Below are 17,767 nucleotides of genomic sequence, written 5' to 3'. Positions count from 1 at the left end.
GCATCAACAAGAAATGGTCTTCGGAAAACATTTCCTGCTTTCATGCCATGATAAAGTGCTTATTGCAAATTTAAACTTAAGCATACACACACGGGGTTTTTGTATTTTCTAAGTAAATCAAATGCAGATAAGTACTTTGGAATATGTTCTACATATCTCTGTGAATCTAGCCTGCAAGAAACTGACGTAGGTAGAAAATTTAAAGAACCATACTAGGAACCCTAGGGCATATTATCAGGAAACAGGGTTAAAATGATCGCCGCTTTAGCGGCAGGAAACTGCAGTTAAAGCGGCGATAATGGGCTTGATAATATGCTCTTGTTAATTCCCATAGAAGCCCATGTTCTGGTGTGAACATGGGCTTCTATTGGAATTCTCAAGGGCATATTTTCAAGCCCATTATTGCCGCTTTAGCAGCAGTTTCCTGCCGCTAAAGCGCAATAATTTTAATGCTCTTCTTGATAATATGCCCCCATAATTTTAAGAGTAAGGAGCGAGTGAGTTCGACCCTCACTGGAAAAACTCTACAGGGCATATTATCAAGAACGGCGATAAAATTATCGCCATTTTAGTGGCGGAAAACTGCTGCTAAAGAGGCGATAATGGGCTTGATAATATGCTCTGGAGAATTCCAATAGAAGCCCATGTTGCACCTACGTTTCTATTCCTTCTAACCATCCACCCATTCGCCCATCCATTCATTCCTCCATCGATCCACTCAGGCATCCATCCATTCCATCATCTTCCCATCCTTTTAGTCATCCCCACATTCATCTATCCATTCACCATTCGATCCAACCACCTAATATTTCACCCATCCGTCTGTCATTTCATCCTTTTCACGCGCCGATCCTTTCACCGTTGCATACAACCGTCTAACCTTTCCTCGCTCTAGCCTTTAATTCTTTTCACATTTCCTATCTGCCTTCCTTCAAACCACTCTTCTTTGTTTACATTTTCCTCTCTTTCATATTTCCGACCTCACTTACCCTTTCTTTCCTTTCTTTCCATTTTTCATTCTGCCTGCTCATTCCTATTTCTCTTCCATATACTGCTTTTCCTTTCTATCTACCGCTCACTCTTTCTTTGAGTCCCTCTCCATTTCCCTTTTACCTCAGTTCTCTTTCTGGGACTCTTTCACTCTCTTTTCCTCATTTGGCAGCCTGTGGTCCACACCCCACAGTATTATTTTTTATATGTAGGAGCTTGTATCTGACGCCATACAGACAGAGGAGTCCCATAAAAGCTAATCAACATTTCAGTGGGGCTCAACTTTTCAGCCCATCAGGCCACTGGCATCCCACTTCTTTACCTCCCCTTCAGCTGTTAGGGAGGGGGTTTCACAAATCCACTGCATTACAGCCACTGAATTCCCTACTATTGTGGACCATCGTGGTACACACACACTTTCTGAATCTGTTTCATGCCGACTCATGCAGGTAAAGTGTGGAGAGTGTGTCACTTAGAATCTGGACCGAAGCTGTCATGAATTGCTGGAGGCTAAATGTACTCAATCGGTGTGGGGATTAAACATAGGGGACTCCCGGTGCTGTCCCAGTGGAACAATAACTACTCACTTGCCATTTATAACCCCGTCTGGGTTGAGCATCGGTATGACCTTGAAGATGAAGCTCTCTCGCAGAAGTTCTGCGGCGGGGTCGCTGCTCACAAGAAACTCCAGGGTCCCCTTCATCACCCAGCTGGCGTTGCTCTCCCCAGGGTGAACACGTGCTGTGAGCACCAGGTATGGGCGCTTACCTAGTGGGATTAAGACAAATATTACTGCTTTATAAGGTATATGTGATTCTTGGTATTACATTCACATGAGGGGCGGGCTGAGCAGGAACATATCCGGCCCGAGTCACAAACATTGAGCCATACATTACTCGTTTAGGACTCCTGAATTACATCAGGCGGTTACTCTGGGAGTTCAGGACTGAGACAAACAAAAAACAAGATTAAACCAGGAGTACTTCAAGATGATTAACGCAGGAGTACTTCAAGAGTAAGTCATTCCTACTCATGGGAAAATGTTTGGTGATCACCAGTACAGGATTTCGTGTCTGGAAAGACTCCCCTCAACTGTTCTGGAGGAAAAATACATTCTGCATATTTCTAGAGCAAGTCATTATCAGGCACACTTTTTAATCATACTACTGTAATGTGTTTACCCTTACCTTGTGACTCTCGTGACTAAGGTACCATGCCTTGGGAGATTTTTTTTAAGTATATACGCTATGATGCAGTCCGTGCTCTAAAAAGCAGCGCAGCACAACACTTAATTAAGGACAATGCAAGGCGCCACCCCACATAAGGGACGTGGCGCCGTTAGTGGCAGCCAAATGGCCACAAAGGTAAGGAAACCACTTTCGGGTCGCACAACCCGGAAGGGATAGCGAAGGGAATAACAGGACGCGTGTCATCAATAGGATAGAGGGGGCCGGAATTAGTCTGGAGCGCGAAGCTTAAAAGCAAGCACATCACGTTAGGACACCCTCTTTGTCCACTTGACCTCCCAGGAGTTGGACGTCGCATAAAGAAGTCACAGCGGCACCAGGGTGCGTGAAATCCATCCGACTTCAGGTTTAGGTGAGTGGGCCACGCAGTGTGAAAGAGTGTGGGAAGATGTTCCATGCGAACAATGCGTGAGTATATGGTAGCAAGCGGATCCAGAATGAGAATTTTTTTAACATCGCGGCGGGTTGAGCGGCGGGTTGTGGGGTTTTAAAAGCGTTTGAGAGAAGCAAAAGCGGGAGCGCGTAAGTAACAAGGGGTCCGCTGCACGTTGTGTGAGAAACGGAGCGCGTGTGATACTCCCACGCCCGAGTTAATGAGGAGCGTTGAACTGTTGATTTTATGTCATTACTAAAAATAAATAACCAAGCTGCCCACCTAGAAACGCAATATAAACTGAACATTTGGGGCAGAAAAGAGTAACTTAATCAGCAAGTCCGCAATAGGGCGGGGGAACATCCATCGAAGGCCGAGTACTGGCTTTGGCAGCGGTAGAAGTGGTGGGCTCAGCGAGCCTACAACGGCTAATAAAAATACAGTCTTCTTTCCAATAGGTACAACGATTGGGCAACCCTAGATTAAGGGTAGTGTCATTTTCAAGTAGCGCTAACACTTTTTAACTTTAAGTGCAGAATGCCGCCGAAACGGTCAACGAAGGGCAAAGGGGCCACGGCCAAAAGTGATTACTACCTTGCATTGACGGAGCTGCTGGAATTCACAAAGGAGAAAGGTGTAGATTGGGCGTTAAAAGCAATGAGAGAAGGAGCAAGAGCGGATGCCCAGGAGGAAAGAGGGTGAGGCAAGCGGGCTCGGCGCATGCCAGAAAGGCTCAAAGATGCGTCGAAGGAAAAGTGGCCCAGGGCAGCCGAGTCCCAACCAGCATCCTCAGGTGAGAAGGAGGTGCTTGAGACATTAGACTTGATTCCCAACGCAACGAAAGAGAACAATATCCCTCATCCGGGCGTGGCGCCTGCTGCTAATGCGGAGGCGCCCTGCGCTCATACATCTTTGCCTCCTGTAGTCGCGCAGCCTGGTAGCGGAATAGCCCAGGTCTGGGTACAGTCTGGGGGGTAGCGCAATCCCCAGGGGTAGCAGAGACAACCTCACATGGGCAGGCAATTAGTAATTGCCCTACTAGCGCAATGATATTTTCCACAGCTTACCCGGGAATTGTAGGACCGGGGGATATGGGTCCAGCCCAAAATGTAGTTACTTTGTCCACTCAAGGGCAAACAGCAAACACCGGCGCAAATATGGCAGGGCCAGCGGTTCATCAGATTCAGGGTGGGCCGGTGCCGACGGGGCAGCCGTCATTAGCTTACAGCCCGTTGATCTATGGTTCTTCATCCATGACTCTATCACCATCTGCAGAAATCACATGGCATGTGCCCGCAGACACTAAAGAAAAGATTCTACGAGGGGAATATATTGACGTATTCGATCTCATCAATGCGGGTGTAGTTCCTGGTAAGACTAGGGAAGGCAAGGAAGGCGAGTACAAGCAGAAAAAGGTATATGTTGAATGGTCTATAAAGAATTGGATTACAGGATTCGCCATTTATGCTGCCATCATGGTAGAGAGATACCCCGCGTTGGCCCCCCAGATAATAAGTTACATTTAGTTGATACATGGGACGGCTTCTGAGTTCCCAGGCACAGGGTGGTTACAATATGACACCAAGTTTAGGCAAATGAAGACAGTGCATCCCGGGATAGCGTGGGACCAACGGGAGATTAATGTATGGCATGCAGTGTTTTATTCCTCCCCCACCTGCGAACAAGGCTACTTACCCTTCAAACAATCACTCCTTTCGTAGCGACAAGGGGCAGGAGATAAAAGACAGGCCTGCTGGCTGTATAACAAAAATTAGTGCACTAGAGGGGCTACATGTAGGTTCAAACATTGCTGCTCCTACTGTGGGGGCTCGACTCACCCAGAGGTCAGGTGCTTTAAGAAGTCAGGAAGACCAAGAGAGCAGCCGGTCCAAGCCCCAGCTAAAGGGAAGCCACCCCAGCCATCCGAGAAATCTGCTAACTCCCATTAAGACGTATGTCCTGACACACCTCCTTAGCAGATACGACAAGCTGCAAGAGGCTCAGTTCCTACATAATGGTTTATATCCGGTTTTCGTATCCCATCTCCAGCCACCCCCACCAGTGTCCCCCCGCGTAATCAGAGCTCGGTGCTGAAGAATATGGAAGCAGCAGAAAATAAGATAATGAAAGAAGTGGCCCTGGGGAGGGTGGCGGGTCCCTTCAATCAACCTTCAAAACCCGATTTGGTCTGCTCCCCACTGGGGTTAGTGCCTAAAAAAGAGGAAGGGAAATTTTGCCTGATACACAACTTGTCGAGCCCCCCAGGGCAATCTGTCAATGACAAGCTTGACCCAGACCTTTGCACGGTCCGTTATACAACATTTGACACGGCAATCGAAAAGTTGCAGGCCCTGGGTGAAGGGGCCTTAATGGCCAAATCCTATACCTATATCGAGGCTGCATTTAGGCTCCTGCCAGTGCATCCGGAGGATACTAAGTTCCTGGGTTTCACCTTCAGGGGAGATTACTTCATTGACCTGTGCATGTCAATGGAGGATATTAGGGGCCAGATGTAGGTAGACATTTACCGGTCGGTAACGGCCGAATTCGGCCGTTACCGACCGGTAAATGCAATTTGAGATGTAGGGCTCTGTATTTTACAGAATCGGTAAATTTACCGATCAGTAAATTTACCGATTCTGTAAAATACCGAATCGGTATTTTTTCCGATTCGGTAAAATTGATATGTAGGTGGGACTCTTCTGAGTCCCACAAGCATTACAGAATCGGTATTTTACCATCAAATACTATTTGATGGTAAAATACCGATTCTGGTGTGCATGCACATGTGTGCATGCACACCTGCCCTTAGGGCAGGTATGCCTGCCACATGGCCCCGAACATTTTTTGGGGGTGCTAGAGGGTGTCAAAGTGACACCCCCTGCACCCTTGTCAGAATCGGTATTTACCGATTCGGTAAATACCGACCGGTAATGCCCCATTCATTCCTATGGGCTTCAAAGCCCATAGGAATGAATGGGGCATTACCGGTCGATATTTACTGAATCGGTAAATACAGATATTTACCGATTCGGTAAAAGGAACATCTGGATGTTCCTACATATCCACCCCTCAGATTTACCGATTTTTAATTACCGAATCGGTAAAATTCGGTAATTAAAAATCGGTAAATCTCATTTACCTACATCTGGCACTTAGTTCCTGGTTTTCACCTTCAGGGGAGATTACTTCATTGACCTGTGCATGCCAATGGGCTGTTCAATCACGTGCGCAGTATTCAAATCTTTTGCCAGGTTTTTAGAATGGGCGCTGGAGCAATTCCTTTCAACTGATAAATCCCATGCAGTGGCACACTACCTAGATGACTTTCTATTCCTCGGTCCTCAGGGTTCACAGTCATGCAGGAAGGCCCTGGTGGGATTCCAGCACCTGGCTGAAGCCCTGGGGGTTCTATTGGCAGCAGAAAAGACAGAAGGGCCAACCACTTGCCTGACATTCTTAGGCATTGAAATCGACACAAGAGAAGGGGTTTGTGGGCTACCCAGGTCAAAGGTTTCTGCCTTCAAGGCTGCTATTGAGGACTGCTTAAGGTCAAGGAAGGTCACATTACATCAGCTGCAAGTCTTGTTAGGACAACTGAACTTCGCCTTGAGAGTCATCCCGATGGGCAGGGCATTCTCTAGGAGCATAGCAAGGGCGATGTCAGGGCTTCGCGCAAAACACCATAGAGTTAGGCTATCAGCCGAGGTAAGAAATGACTTGAGCATCTGGAAGGACTTCCTAGACAATTTTAATGGGTCTGTGACATGTCGGAAATCGGCCTCCTCGAACGCAGACCTTGAACTATTCACAGATGCAGCAGGGAGCGTAGGCTTCGGGGCGATATTGGGTCCCAAGTGGTGCATGCAGTATTGGCCTGAGGAATGGACACAGCGGGGCCTGACACGCAATGTTACTTTCTTAGAACTGTTTCCCATAGTAGTGGCATTGCATCTGTGGGGGAACACGCTAGCAGACAGGTGCATTGTTTTCTGGTCAGACAGCATGTCAGTGGTGATGGCGATTAACAATCAGAGAGCAACTTGCACGTGGGTGCTGCGTTTATTGAAAGAACTAGTGTTGCAATGCCTTCGGCGCAATGTACATTTTACTGCAAGACATGTTCCGGGGGTAGACACCCATGCCGCTGATGCCTTGTCCCGTTTTAAGTTGGCAGACTTCCGCGCCCATTGGCCGCAAGCAGACAGAGAGATGACGGACTTCCCAGCGGGCCTATGGAAGCTTGGTGCCCCGCAGCCCCTGAGTTGATAACTGCATTCTTGGCCCCCAAGACTAAGAGTAGGTATGAGAGGTTGTGGCAGTTTTATCAAGATTACTTAAAAGGGGCAGGTTTAGTTGAAGTTTTCTCACCCTTGAGCGTGTTAGGCTTTATATTGCATCAGAGGGACAGCGGGAAATCAGTGGCAATGATGAAGAGGCAACTGTCGGCGTTAGCATTCTACGCAGGCTTAAGTGGGGTGGCAGATCCAACAAAAGACCAGAGAGTGAGGAGAGCTGTGAGGGGATGGGATTGTTTAGCCCCTGGGGCGAAGGATTCAAGAAGGCCCATAGATATGGCCAGGCCGGTAGACATCCTTGAGACCCTGCCTAAGATTTGTTTTTACCCTTACGAAACCCAGTTGTTTAGGGTAGCTTACGTACTAGCGTTTTGTGGGGCATTTAGGATCTCGGAATTGCTCCAGGTCTCTAATGCGGACAAGGAAGGGGGCTTACGGTGTGGATACTTGATTGAGGCAGGGGACGTCCTGAAAGTTAGGGTACGTAGATCAAAGACAGACCCTCTGGGCAAGGGGACATGGTAACAATTAGGCAGTGTGGCGGGGGTGTCGTACTGCCCGGTTAGACTGACAGGGGAGTTCTCGCACATCAGGCCGCAAGGGAACGATGACAGAGTCTTGTTGCATAGGGACGGTTCCCCCTCACTAGATTTCAGTTCACAAGGGTGGTAAAGCTGGCTTTGACTAGGTTAGATGTAGACTCAACCGACTTCACATCTCACTCATTCCGTATTGGGGCGGCTACTACAGCGGCAGGTCTGGGGCCCCCGGAAGAAACTATTAGGAGGCTAGGGCGCTGGAAGTCAGCATGTTACGAGCGTTACGTTCGTCCGCAACTAGTTTGAGTGTAGTAGCGTGCCTACCTTATTGTACATAGTTAGTACTGACCATTGTTTCATTTCAAATCTTGCTCTAGGTACCACACCCAAAAGACCCCAAATATGTTGGTGCAGCCACTCCTTTATTCGCAGAGCGGGGTTGGTCTTCACGAGTTTGCTGGAAAGAAAGGCGCTGGAGGCCCAAGGGTTGGACCATCATTGGGTGAGGGTAGGGGGGCAACATTTAGCCGACGCCCCCGACGACCTGCGGGCAGCCATGAACAGAGGCATGCCTATCCCAGATGTACTGGTGTTGCACTGTGGAGGCAATGACATGACCCCAGCGGGAAGAAGGGGTGTAAAAGAATCATTGTTCACTGTGCTGGCAGCTATCAAGAATATGTTACCGAATGTCATTTTGCTATGGTCCGAAGTCATTCCGAGGCAGGTATGGGCACGGGGCGCGCCTCCGAAGGCTGTGAATAAGTCGGTGAAAAGGTTGAACCAGTCAGTGGTGGAAATACTTCAGAAATCGAGCATTGGTACAATCAGGCATGAACTAATACAAATGTCTAGGTCCGAACTGTACGCTAAGGACGGAGTGCACCTCTCAGAGGCGGGCAATGAACTTTTCATACAAACAGTGCTAGGGGCCATTTCGGAAGCTCTCGAGAGCAGGGGGGAGGTCGAGTCCGCCAGTAAGCGCTTTGTCCTGTGACGGGGTCCTGGACAAGAGGTATCACACGGACTCCTTTGGTCAGTGCCATTTTTTACCCCAGAACAGGTCTTAAATATCATCATGATCTCCTGGGCTGGCGGGAGATTTGGGGTTGACCTGCTGGTGGCCCTGGATTCTCTAGCTCTACCCTGGAAGCCGTTGGGTGCCACAAGTGGTGGCAGTTTATTTACCTGCGGCTCTGTTAACCCGAGGGCGGTTACGTTAAGGAGAGCAGGCTAACTTGGTTGTGGCCTGCTGGCACAGCCTGAAGGTCAAGCTATGCCCCGTTGGAGAACGGGCTGTAAATAGAATGTATATGTACATACGTGTTAATATTAATATTTGAACACTGTGATGTTGATAAACAAGTTTTAAAGTTTACAATAAAGAAATGGAGACCAATGGAGTAATTGGTCTTGAACTGTAATTTTAATAAAAACGTAAACACTGCGGAAACCAAACTGGACTCAGGTGTCTCTATTAAAGGGGGAGTAAACGTATCTGGGGTGTGTGCACTTTGTATGCCAACTATGCAAGGCGCCACCCCACATAAGGGACGTGGCGCCGTTAGTGGCAGCCAAAGGGCCACAAAGGTAAGGAAACCCCTTCCGGGTCGCACGACCCGGAAGGGATAGCGAAGGGAATAACAGGAAGCCCGTCACCAATAGGGTAGAGGGGACTGGAAGTAGTCTGGAGCGCGAACCTTAAAAGCCCGCGCATCACGTTAGGGCACCCTCTTTGTCCACTTGACCTCGCAGGAGTCGGACGTCGCATAAAGAAGTCACCCACCCACCCATCCCTGATCTAGGGCTTCAATAAGTGCGGTTGCGGGGTCCTGGACAAGAGGTATCACAGGGACTCCTTTGGTCAGTGCCATTTTTTACCCCAGAGCAGGTCTTAAATATCATCATGGGCTCCGGGCTGGCGGGAGATTTGGGGATGACCTGCTGGTGGCCCTGGATTCTCTAGCTCTACCCTGGAAGCCGTTGGGTGCCACAAGTGGTGGCAGTTTATTTACCTGCAGCTCTGTTAACCGGAGGGCGGTTACATTAAGGAGAGCAGGCTAACTTGGTTGTGGCCTGCTGGCACAGCCCGAAGATCAAGCAATTCCCCATTGGAGAAAGGGCTGTAAATAGAATGTATATGTACATACGTGTGAATATTAATATTTGAACACTGTGAAGTTGATAAACAAGTTTTAAAGTTTACAATAAAGAAATGGAGACAAATGGAGTAATTGGTCTTGAACTGTAATTTTAATAAAAACGTAAACACTGCGGAAACCAAACTGGACTCAGGTGTCTCTATTAAAGGGGGAGTACACGTATCTGGGGGGTGTGCACTTTGTATGCCATCTATGTATTGTAGTGGTAGCATCTCAATCACAATGTGCTTTATTTCTGTTATTTAATACGCAGCACATATGCTTCAGAGCACTTTCTCAAAAAATATAATTATTTAAAAATGAAAGAATAGATTACAATAAACACATGTAAATTAATATAACCACAAAGGCCAGTGTTGTATTTACATAGTAAGCGCCTTGGACTGTACATACTGTGGTAACGCAGTTAACCTTCAAGTAAAGAAACCGCAATGTGATGGAGGCAGTAGAACAGACAGCACTTTGAGTTATGTGGTGTACCCCAACACAAAACAAGCATTGGCAATGCCAATAGGCCTGGCTTACGAATGGAAGTACCTTTTGTGTGACTGATGGGAGTCGCCATTAAACAAGTAACTGATCTTTGAACTCAGGCATCCATTCATCATCCGCTGACTCATCCTTACACTCACCCTCTAACAGAATTGTAATAAAACACTCACTAGGTCAACAACACATGCAAGAAACATTTAAACAATACATGTGGAAAAACAGAAAAATGTTGCCTTCTAAATACATCGAGCATATGCATTCAATAACAAAACTAAACATGGCGGCAGGTGTCCCAACTTGCATAGGTGGTGTAAATAGTTTATCATTACTTTAAGGGGAGAGGAGTTGGCCTAATGGCTAGGGTGGGCGACCTCAAATCTGGGGAACTGGGTTCAAGTCTCGGCAATGACGCTGAACATCCTGTGATTCTAGTTAAATCACTTAATCTCCCCGTGCCTGACAAAAATGAATGTGTTCTCATGTAATGCAACTGGTGCTATGTAAAGCGCTCTGATACCCGATTTGGGTCAAGTTCAAGCTATATAAAACTTTGTGGAAAAAATACAACCATGACCATCCCAATGAGAACCAAATTGTTGGCCGTATTGGAATGGTAAAACAACTAAAACACTTTGGACAACAGCCTTCCAGATTGATCTCCTGGTTTAGAGGAAGTCTAAATCAGTGACATCACTCATTACATCACTAATGACATCTTAATTAACAACACTGTTGACATCACTGATGACATCATCCAGTTAGTGTACATGTTTTCTTAGCGTTTGTTGGTTAAACATACATAATAAGCTACTGCAAAAATTAAGTTAGTAGTAGGTTTACACTAATGAGTGATGCATTTTCTAACATATATTATGTGAGTGGATGTGTGTATCCCTGTGTGAGTGGGTGTTTGAGTGTCTGTATACGTGTGTGAGTGGGTGTGTAAGTGGCTGTATGTGTGTACAAGTGGGTGTGTAAATAGCTGTGTGGGTGAGTGAGTGGCTGAGGGAGTAGCTGTATGAGCGTGGTGACTGTATGCATAGGCAAGTGGGTGTTTGAGTGACTGTATAGGTGAGTGAGTGGGTGGCTGAATGGCTGTATAAGTGAGTGACTGGGTGTGTAAGTGGCCATATGGGTAAGTGAGAAGCTGTTTGAGTGGGTATTTGGTTAAGTGAGTTTGTGAGTGGCTGTATTGGAGAGGGTTTCTCTGTGTGAATGGCTGTATGGGCGAGTGAGCGGGAGTGGGATTGCATGTATGGATGTGTGAATGGGTATGTAAGTGGTTGGGTGGGTGTGTGAGTTAGTGTCTCTGAGTGTTTGTATCGGGGAGTGAGTGGCTCTGTTGAGAGGCTGTATGGGTGAGTTGGTGTGTAAGCGGCTGCATAGCTGAATAAGTGGGTGTGTGAGTAAGTGTATGGGTGAGCGTTTGGCTGTGTGAGTGGCTGCATATGTGAGTGTTTGGTTGTATGTGTGCTGATACATGAGTGAGTGAGTGGTAGTGTGAGTGGCTGTTTGAGAAGGGATGATTTGTGTGTCAGTATCTGTATATGTGAGTGAGTGGGCAATTAAGTGGTTCCATGGTTGAGTGAGTGGTCAAGTGAGTGACTGTATGCATAGACAAGTGGGTTAAGTGAGTTTGTTTAGTGGCTGTATCGGAGAGTGTTTCTTTGTGTGAATGGCTGTATGGGTGAGTGAGCGGGTGTGGGATTGCATGTATGGATGTGTGAATGGGTATGTAAGTGGTTGGTTGGGTGAGTGAGTGAGTGTCTCTGAGTGTTTGTATTGGTGAGTGAGTGGCTCTGTTGAGAGGCTGTATTGTTGAGTTGGTGTGTGAGCGGCTAAATAGCTGAACAAGGGGGTGTGTGAGTAGGTGTCTGGGTGAGCATTTGGCTGTGTGAGTGGCTGTATATGTGAGTGTTTGGTTGTATGTGTTCTGCTGCATGAGTAAGTGAGTGGTAGTGTGAGTGGCTGTTTGAGTAAGTGAGGGTTTGTGTGTCAGTATCTGTATATGTGAGTGAGTGGGCGATTAAGTGGCTCCATGGTTGAGTGAGTGGTCAAGTAAGTACTTGTATAGACTTGTGAATAGGTATGTGAGTGGTTGAGTGGGTGTATGAGATGATGTATAGGGGTGTGAATGGGTGTGTGAGTGGTTATGTGAATAATGTCATCCATGATGTCATCAGTGATTTCATTTGTGATGTCATGAGTGATGTCACTGACCATATCATGAGTGATATAATATGTGACGTCATAAGCAGTTCATTGGAGGAAATAGTTGTAGTTACCTTAGGTAACTATAACTGCTGAATTTCTCTGGTATGGTACGAGTAAAATGTGAGTCTACCTATACCACCCCTGTAAGCTTTGTATTCTCCAGTGAATTTCAATGTTTTATATATTTTATTTCCTAACTGTAACTTGTAATCTTTGAGAGTGGATGGGTGAGTGGCTTTATAAGTAGGTAAGTGGGTGTGTGAGTGCCTCCATGGGTCTGTGAGAGTGTGTGTGAGTAACCTTATGGGAGTATACTTGGCTATGTAAGTCGGTGTAAGAATGCCTGTGTGGATCTGTGAGTGGGTGCTTGAGTATCTGAGTCAATTTATGATTAGGTGCATAAATGTCTGAGTGGGTCTGTGGCTGGATGTGTGAGTGTCCGAGTGAGTTCGTGAGTGGGCACAAGAGTGTCTTTGAAGGTGTGTGAGTGGTAGGATGAGTGATGTCATGAGTGATGTCACTGACCATATCATGAGTTATGTAAAATGTGACGTCATCAGCAGTGCATTACGGGTGCGCAAGTTATAGTTAGCTGAACTAACTATAACGAGGGAATTTCAATGGTTTGGTATGAGTGAAATGTCCAGCTAACTATAACATGTGTAAAACCTCTGGTTTTTTCAGTAAATTTCTAAGGTTTTTTAAAATGCTAATTCCTAACTATAACGTGGCTGAAACCTTTGGTTTTTTCAGTGAACTTCTAAGGTTTTTTAAATGCGAATTCCTAACTATAACGTGTGTGAAACCGATGGTTTTTTCAGTAAATTTCAAAAGTTTTGTAAATGATAATTTTTTAAATGTATTCATTATTATATTTCTTTCTTTTTATACTCATTTCTTACATTTTTATTATAAGTATTTATTTTATTTTTTAAATTATATTTCATATTCTTAATGTAAAATAATAACACAACTAAATGCATTTTTTTTTATTAATGAATTTTTTTTATAATATATTAAAATTAAATTCTATATAATTCCTTTTTCATTGTGATTTTTTTTGTAATCGTACCGTACGAGTACAGAGATCGCACCATACTTTGTACAGCTAATCGTACTCAGCGCGTACCAACACGCACACATTACGGATACACTTTGACGTTGCGCGTCGCATCATCGCTTCCGCGTGACGTCATGTACGGCGCCCCGTACGCGTATGGCGCAAAAGTTTCTAATTGTCCAAAAAGATATATTTATGTATTTAATGTACATATTAAGGGAAGACATTATCTGGGATAATCATGAAACTAGATTTTTTAACTTTTAATAAGCGTATATTACTTTTGAAAACAATTACGAAAATTGCGACGGTACGTTGTGCGTACTCGCAGCGTAAGAGCACCGTAAGCGCACCGTAAACAAACGCAAAGCCATGTGACCAAAAAAGTATAGTTTTGATTGGTTCATAATACTTCCTATTCCAACTGTTGAAAGACCCCTCCTATTTTGATCGTTCTACTTGTACTTTCCCAAGAGACACATCTATTCTGTGGAGCTCTAGTCCTTTAGATCCAAACTCTACAATGGCTGCTCTTCTTCAGAGTTCATCAGAACATTCCTCTGAGGAAGATTTTGTTGCTGAGCCACCTCAAAAAAAGAGAAAAGAAGCTTTGATTTGGAAGTTTTTTTCATATCCGGAGGGACAGAAAAAGGTGAATGCGACGAAAGTACATGCAAGATCTATGAGGTTACTCTTTCCAGGGGTGACCCCACTAAAAAGTACTCTTTCGGGACTGCCAGCATGGTTCGCCATGTCAAAAACATGAATCCAAACAACTATGCAAGGATGGCAACACAAAGGTTGCAAGAGAATCCTGAACCTGCAGTTCCTTCTAACTCAACTGCACCACCACCCCCTCCGAGCAGTCCGCATCCTATTAATGTGCCACAGTTTGCAGATCTCACAATTCTTGCAAATTTTGCAGAGAACTCCTTTGTTACGGAGAGCAGTCTATTGAACTCATTGTGAAGAGGAAAGAAAAGCACCGTTGTCAAAGACAATATTTTTTTTTTCTTTTTTTTTTCTGTTCCACAGTTTTTTTGTTACCAGTTCAATTTTTTTGGTTTAAAATTTTTTTTTGAAAACACACAAACAAACTGTTCTTTTTTGGAACTACCTTCGCTGATCAAAGAAAGAGCTATATTTCTATGTTAGTGTGTAAATGTTTGTCAGAACGAATGTGTAGTTCATAAATGAATGAATGAATACATTACTAGTGTATGATGAATTTGAAAGTGCAGAACTATAAGGAAGTGCTACAGCATAAATCTGTAAGGTGTTTACCTATAGTATACTGTAGCACTTCTGAAGCACTTGAATGTAACATATCCATATTCATATGTTACAAGTCTATGCTTCAACTTGCACTACTGGTGAAACTGCCTGGGTGAATTTGTATGTGTTAGGAGCGGATTTACAACCCCCTAGTGCCTCTTTTACACATCTGTTGTGTCACTTTTGTGATGCAGCAGTGGTGCAAAAGATGTGCCATGGTGTGTGGTATTTACAATGTGATGCATATGGAAGGTGCATCAAATTGTAAAGCCCTGCGCCAGAAGGAGGCTTTCCTGCACAGTGGGGGGGGGGGGGGGTGGAGGTGTTCTGGCGCAGGAACACCTCCTAAAAGTGAGTGAGTGAAATCTATAAGACTTCATTCAGTCACTTTTAGGCTTATGCTGCATCAAAACCCTGCATCTGCTTGAAACAGGTGTAAGGATTGACACAGCATTGTAAGGATAGGGCCCCAAGACCATTGCTGGAGCTGCATTGTGCTTGCAACGCAAGTCAAGCAATGCACCACATTCGCAACACAAATACATCACATATCTGTGCCGGTTTAACCCCATAATACACCACATTGTAAATACGGTGCATCCATTGTGGTGATGTCACAGTGCACAATAACTGGCATATCTCTGGGGATGTACCACTTATTGTACATCTGCTGATTACTGTTTGAATGTAGTGAATTGATAACTACACACAGATCAATGAATAACAACAAAACTATAACAGGAATGACAGACTGTTTGGGGGAAGTGTAAGAATAGAGACTGGGAAATTGAACATATAATAGGCAAATTTCAGGTGCATAGTACAGTGCATGCATAGTGTAGAGGAGTTTGAAGCAGTCCATGCTCTAAGGCCCACTTCGCACCATGAGTACTTGAATACTGGCCGAATGATTACAATTCTCCAAGGAGAGTGTGTGGCTGAATGTATAGCAGCTTTACTTTTACAACAGTGTATAGATAAGCACATACTGCTGTATGGTTCACTACAATACTAAAACAGTAGTGTGAGAGTGTTTGGTAAAAGTGTAACGCTACAGACTGGGCAATTGAATGTATAAAAGACAAGTTTGCTATTGTATAGAACAGTGAATGCATAGTCTTTTGGGATTTAAAGCAGTCCATACCCTAAGGCCTACTTTAGTGTATGACCATTTGGAAAACGACTGAATGCTTACACTTCTACGAAGAGATTGTCTAGCTGAATATATAGCACCTTCACTTTTAGAACAGTGCATACATAAGAAAATACTGATGTATAACTCACTACAATACTAAAATAGCAGTAGCAAAATGTTTGGAGGAAGTGTCTGGATACAGACTGGGCAACTCAAAGTTTAAAAGCCAAGTTTGCAGATGTTTAGAAAACTGCATTTATTATCTATAGGTGTTTGAAGCAGTCCATGCCCTTAGGCCTACTTTGCTGCGTGACTACTTGGATAGTGGCAGAATGATTACACTTCTCCAAGGAGAGTGTAGAGCTGAATGTATAACTGCTACACTTTTTGTACAATGTATAGATAAGCATATATTGCTATATGGCTCACTACAATATTGAAATAGTAGTGGCAAAGTGTTTGAAAGGAGTATAAGGATAGAGACTGGGTAATTAAAAGTTTAAAAGACAAGTTTTCAGGTGTATAGAAGAGTACATGCACACTAAGTAGGAGTTTGCAGCAGTCCATATACTAAGGCCTACTTTACTACATGAAAATATGGGTACTGACTGGATGATAAGAGAATCTGTAACTGCTTCACTTTTAGAACAGTGTATAGATAAGCGCATACTGCTGTATGGTTCACTACAATACTGAAACAGTAGTGTGAGAGTGTTTGATGAAAGTGTAACGATATAGACATGGAAATTGAAGGTATAAAAGGCAGGTTTGCAGGTACATAGAAGACTACAAGCATAGTTTATATGGATTTAAAGAAGTCCATGGCCTATGCCTACTTTGTTCCATGATTACTTGGGTACTGACTGGATGATTACAGTTCTGCAAGGAGAGTGACTGAATACATTTATAAGAGCTTCAGTTTTAGCACACTGCATGGATAAGGATATTCTGCTGAATAGCTCAGTACAATATTGAATCAGCAAAGAGTGTTTGCTCAATTTATAAGAATACAGACTGGGGAATGGAAGATATAAAAGACAAGTTTGCAGGTCCATAGAAGACTGCAAACATAGTCTATAGGGGTTTAAAAGAGTCTAAGGCCTAAGGCCTACTTAGCTCCATAATTACTTGGGTACTGACTGCATGATTACAGTTCTGCAAAGAGAGTGCATGACTGAATCTATAAGATGCTGCACGAAGGGTTGCAACCATTAGCCGCTCTGAAACTGAAATGGGAAGAGGGGATGGGCAGACCCATACCAGACACGACATGGGGACACATCCTTAGAAGGGCGTGGAAGGGCACATGAAATGCGAGACTTCAGCTGATACAGTTCTTCATAGTACACCGGGGTTATCTGACGCCGGGAAAGATTCAGAGGTACTTTCAGGCGCGAGACACAGCATGCCCCAGATGTTTCAAGGAGGGAGCGGAATTAGAACACATGATTTGGGACAGCCCACATATAGGGACTTATTGGGTGGAAGTGGGAGCACTTTTAAATGAAGTCACGGGCAGGGATCTGACCTATGACATGCCTACGTGTATGTTACTCTGGTTTCTACACACGCCCAAATCAAAAATAACGAGTACATTTATAGATTTGGGGCTCATGTTGGCAAAGAGGGAGATTACCCTACACTGGAAATGTAAGGAAGGTCCATCCTTTAAGCGTTGGAGGGCGGAGCTTTGTAAATGGGCAAGGTGCGAGATCACTGTCCGGCTGCGACAGGCTCGGCGCTCCAACCAGGAAAAAGCATTGGAGCATGCGAGAGCATGGGAAACGCTGGTACTGGCCTTGTCAAACCTGCAGATAGAAGAAGTAATCTAGAGCACTAGGAATACATGAATGACACCCAGAGACCCCATTAAGTTGAGCACTCATCCATGACAACTGCATAACACATGATGCACTTTTTTGTATTGCTACGCCCACACCACCTGGGAGGGGAGGGGGTACGTTTTGGACTTTGTTGGAATA

General features: G+C 44.9%; 1 protein-coding gene across 2 annotated transcripts in view; it reads right to left on the bottom strand.

Annotated features, from left to right (window-relative positions):
- Positions 1 to 17,767, bottom strand: part of AGBL1 (AGBL carboxypeptidase 1) — a 3,462,078-nt gene that overhangs the window by 1,734,150 nt on the left and 1,710,161 nt on the right. For both annotated transcript variants that reach the window (XM_086958112.1, XM_086958114.1), the window contains exon 18: positions 1,578 to 1,758. In XM_086958112.1, the coding sequence (XP_086814238.1) occupies positions 1,578 to 1,758 (181 nt within the window). The remainder of the gene's footprint in view (positions 1 to 1,577; positions 1,759 to 17,767) is intronic.

Source organism: Lissotriton vulgaris, chromosome 2_1, assembly GCF_964263255.1.
Source record: "Lissotriton vulgaris chromosome 2_1, aLisVul1.2, whole genome shotgun sequence".
Taxonomy (NCBI): Eukaryota; Metazoa; Chordata; class Amphibia; order Caudata; family Salamandridae; genus Lissotriton; species Lissotriton vulgaris.
The sequence above is the reverse complement of the archived record's forward strand: the minus strand, read 5'-3'. Positions and strand labels throughout refer to the sequence as shown.